This window comes from Topomyia yanbarensis, chromosome 2 (genome assembly GCF_030247195.1).
Source record: "Topomyia yanbarensis strain Yona2022 chromosome 2, ASM3024719v1, whole genome shotgun sequence".
NCBI lineage: Eukaryota > Metazoa > Arthropoda > Insecta > Diptera > Culicidae > Topomyia > Topomyia yanbarensis.
The window spans coordinates 467,596,589-467,601,587 of NC_080671.1; the positions used below are offsets into that span (position 1 = coordinate 467,596,589).

Here is a 4,999-nt window from a genome sequence, read left to right on the forward strand (position 1 = left end):
TGGAAAACAAACTTCCTCGTGCTTATTACGCCCAAAATAGTTCAGCATGTGTTCAAACAATTAAAACCAATATTTTGCTCTAGTTTCTCCACTGTACATCCGCTCTAAGATCTAAACCCGATGTAATGCGTTAAACATGTTTGCAAACAAATCACCACTTCCGTCATCATTTCACTTCACATAACACAAAGCATAAATAGATGAAAAGAAAACACTTAATTTTACCGCCGGCGCAAGCACATCATAACAGGTAATTGAAAGTTTAAAATCAAAGAGTAAACACTTCCTCTGGCGCTCGGTTACTTGCTCATTAGTCCCATAAGCTTAACCAGACCTCGGTCTATTATCGTTGATCATCAGCGAAGGCAGTCATGGATCTTCTGCAATCACCGCACACTTCTTCCCCTGTACGATCGTTCAGCCGACAAAAAGTGCGTCACCCATTCCCGGGCGGGTGGTAAACCGATGATCGCTGCATGGTAAACATTATTCTTTCATGAAGCAACACCCATCGAACGACAATCGGGTTGATTGAAATTACCGCTATGTCTGTCGCGTTGTGTCGTAAAGAATTTCACCTTTCTCCGTCTAGCTATAAAAGTGGTGCTCGGTGACGTTAGTGTAGCTATTTGTAGTTAATTCCCGCGACACTTCGGTTCTTCAGCCGGGGTTTCAGAGTCGATCAGTATGATCAATCCCAAGTGGCAAGTGTTGATCGGTGTGTTAGGACTTGGACTAGTGAGTTATGTGCAGTGTCAAATTCCTGGACTAGGTGGCTGCCCGGATTACAGTCCCATCGCAAAGTTCAATCGATCAAGATTTCTGGGAACTTGGTACGAAGTGGAGCGGTACTTTACCGTCAGCGAAGTCGCCACCAAGTGTGTTTCGGCTACCTATGAACTGCAGCCGGACGGGAAGATCCACGTTCGGAATGCGCTGACTAATCGATTGTGAGTGCTTAGTTTGTATGTCCACAGTCCTGGATATGGTATCAAAAAACAGTAAAATTGCACATTTAATTTGAAAACTATGTAAAAATTAATATGAGATCCCAAATTGTTTAGTTAAAGTGGGGTAATTCTTTAAATTATTCTATCTGCAGCAACAATGTGGAACGCATAATTTCTGGTGTGATGGAACCCCCTGGCAAATCAAAGAATGGAAAATACACCGTCCGATATTCGTCGTTCCCGTACAATTACAATGCGTCCTTCATGGTTCTGGACACCGACTACGATAGCTTCGCGGTTATTTATTCCTGCAGTTCCATTGGTCCTGTGGGTCACACCGGTAAATCAGCGCATCTTGCACATGTATAAACCTTTTTTTTTAATCAAATCTGAATGTCTACTATTCTATACAGTCTCCGCCTGGTTACTGGCACGAGAACGTCTACCGGCCGGTCCAATTTTGCAACGCGCCTACGGAGTGCTAGATAAATACCGCATTAATCGTACCTTTTTCGTTAAAACCAACCAAGAGGACTGCATTATTCGCGCACCCCCAGAGCCAGCTATAGACCCAACGGAGCCGAGCACGCTGACGCGCCATGGAGACCAGGAAGATGAGAGTATCAACACGGAGGAGGAACTGAATCAACTGAGGAATGATATCTTTGCGACATCCGGTCAAGACGTACAGGCTGAGCCGATCGTGAATGATGAAGATTAAAACATCGCTGATAAGGAATTTGAAATAAAAATAATCTAGAATTTGCTCGGTTATTAGCTTTTAACGTTTGTTTTTGTTTGTTGCTAAAAGAAATTCCTTCATATTTCAATGCAATGTAATATTTGAACAGTGCGGAAGGAATCCAATTCGTTTATTGTATATTAACTTAAATTAAATATATTCTTTAGATTTGCCAACTGTAAGTTATCGCAGCTACTGAAAACGCAAGGGCTTCCCTCTACCAAAATATTTACAGTGAAGATTGTCTGCTTCTACCATGTAATGCATTCCCGATCAGAAACTCATAACAAAAAGATTTAAAAACAATATCTCGCATTGATACTTGTTATAGTTTTCTTTTATTTTAACTAATAACGAGCCCTAATTAGGCTAATTCGTAACACATTAACTTACGAAAATTGCGTTCTATTATAATCTTATTATTTCGTTCTGATCGGGTTTGGAAACTCTTTTTTTTCGTATTTGTACAGAAGTCTAATCCTGTATCGATTTTGTTGGCTATTTTTCTATCTTATCCGTCTTTCAATTTCATTGTTTTCGTTTCTCTTAGTCTCAAATTTGCCGAAAATAGCCAACAAAATCGATACAGTAGAACCTTGCGGCAATTAAAACGTAGTAACATAGAAGCCTAATCCTGTAATTTACTTTTATGTTTTGCAGCAAGTGCAACGGATTCGCCAATTGATATGTCAAGCATACGTTTTTAAAAGTCATTTTCGAAGTATCAACTGATATTCTTTTTGGAAATCATGTACTACACTAGAAGTAACAAAAGCATTTCGTTCAAAAATTTAGAATATTCCCAAAATGGATTCGGATAGTCACAGACAGAAACACCGTTGTATTTGTTTTCAATAACCTTAAATATACTTTCCAAGCGAATTAATTTTTGTTTTGTTTCTCTATAAACTATTAAAAAGATGAATTGAGAGGATGTCTTCCTTACAGAGAACGCTTATAAACCTGCTCAATATTTTAAATACTTTTTAGAATCTGCATATCAAGAATATATATAGAGAAAGTCGGGTCTAGAAGGACCGTCGATCGCTCAGAAAATCGTAAGACTTTCTGACTGTCGTACATATTCGTGAAAGCGTCATTCTGAAGCACTAATATTGAAAGATGACAGATGATGTTTTTTAGAAAGAAGATAAAACATGTTTCATTTCTTTGTTATTCCCAAAACAAAAATTGTTATGATGGCAAAATCGTGATTAAAGCAATAAATAAAAGTGAAAAAGAATTTTGGAAAGCTTGAGGCTCGTATTTTATAAAATGATTTTTGTTTTAGTGAAAACACACATATTCAAATCGCTCACCACTTTTGTGCTAAATTCCATTGCAAAAAAAAAAATTACAAATCGTCGTCTAGTGTTGCCATGGAGCGATGCAAATGAATTTTTAGCTCCAAAAAGTAGCTGAGGTTTCAAACTAACAATTAAGGCCTTTGACCGATAAATTCTTTCACATCTATCCACCTAAAAGGGCGATTTGCTTTGGTAGCTCCGAATAGCCCCGAATTCCCCTAAATACTCGTAAAACACCAAACATTATGCTTGTAAAAGGTTTTAAAGATACTAGTAAAGTAGTTTAATTGTTAATAACATATATTAGAAATCGCGTGCAACTGCGCGGGATTCGGAGATATGTAGATGGCAGAATCTATCTAACTATCTGCAACTGTTTAGGTAGAGGGCAGTCTTGCGGCGCTCTGATTTTCCCAGACTTGGACCATAGAAAGCGAGCTATTTTCATTCGAAAAACTTGCAGAGCTCTGTAAATACAAGACATAACAGGGTAGCGTATGTTACAAAATTGATTATTCCAGCTGTCAGTGTCAACATAACTTTCGAGAACATTAGAAATCGTTTATAGCTCCATAAAATAAATTGTGGTTAAAAAACTGGTTTGAGGGGCCTTTCACAAACGACGCACTATATCTTGAAAACCAAAAGTTTCCGAAAGAAATCCTTCGTGATATGTTTTTCTCCCGCTGTACTGAAGTGAGTATTATTCTACCTAAATTTATTAAAGAAAAGAAATTTCGTAACTCACTATTAGAAGGATAATTCATCGATCCGATAAGATCGAAAGAAGGTAAGTTTCATTCCAAGAAACTTCCTCAAAGATAGCACATAATCAATAGTTTTGACGCAATCAAAAAATCCCCCTTTTGTTCTTTGGGACCAATGTGGACAGATCGAAAATAGAAACCCGTAGAAAGAAAAGAAAGCTATACAGGATTTCGCCAGGGGCGAAGATCAGACTTAAGTTTCAATTTGCTTTAATTTTCGTCACTTTTTCAAATTGTTCAAACTTAATGAAATAAAGGTGCTCAAAATCATTACTGTCGAATATTCTAATGCTCAATCATGAAATCTATATATTTTCCCCAGCGATTTTTAGTTTTCAGGTATTTACGATTAAAAGTACGTTATTTTAATCGCCTTAGTTTGTTTTTCAGACGACGCCGGTGGTTGAGTGGTAAGCGCGACCGCCAATCATTCCACTTGGTCTGGGTTCAATCCCAGTTGAGATTTTTCTGAGTTGAAAAAATCTGTGGTCCCAGGTCCATGGGTTGATGGATCGATATCTGGTCCAGTGGAGTCACCTCTCTGGGCGTCGGTAATGACGAAGTAGAATCCAATTTCTATACCTAGGGGAATTTTGAGAAAAACCGACACCTTACAACTTTCCCTAGAAATCAAAATTTTATTCATTTAATCTTGACACTTTATTATTAGTACGATTATGTAGAGCGTTTGAAGACAAATTGGATTTACGTTAGTACGACGAATGTCATAAAAATAAACAAAACATGCGACAGCAGCGTTCATACTCATCTGGGTGTTAGATTTTGTTGGTAGATTTTAAGGTTTTAACCGAATAAATGCTTTTCAAATCACCACTTTTTTCAGTACCTATTATTATCGGACTTTCCTATGGTCAACTGGGTGCAATGAAGGCGAGTTTGAGGTATTCAATGTTTTTTTATTGTTTTTTTTTAATGTTCGCTGTGGGGGTAAAACCGGCAACCTTTGGTTGGGGTAAAAAAGACATGCTGTTAACATGGTTGTGTTTATTTGCGATTCATTACAAAAGGCTGGGGATCGTTGTGACACTTCAATTACACTATTAGCGCACTATAGTAATAGCAGAAATAAACATAAATACAAACATAATTGTTGAGGTCCAAGTCTCTCCAAATATCAAAAATTGGAATTTTTGCCTTTTCAGATTCTATCGAAGCTTTTGCTATTTCTGCAAGAAGCTCATCAAACCGAATTTGTAGTATTCTCTTGGTTTG

General features: G+C 37.6%; 1 protein-coding gene across 1 annotated transcript; it reads left to right on the forward strand.

The window, feature by feature from the left end:
- The first annotated feature begins 687 nt into the window (after positions 1–687).
- Positions 688–1,727, forward strand: LOC131681217 (apolipoprotein D-like). Its single transcript, XM_058961922.1, has 3 exons — positions 688–950; positions 1,103–1,290; positions 1,364–1,727. Exons 1-3 carry the CDS (start codon positions 688–690, stop codon positions 1,669–1,671), a joined length of 759 nt encoding a protein of 252 aa, XP_058817905.1. The 3' UTR covers positions 1,672–1,727.
- Positions 1,728–4,999: the final 3,272 nt, after the last annotated feature.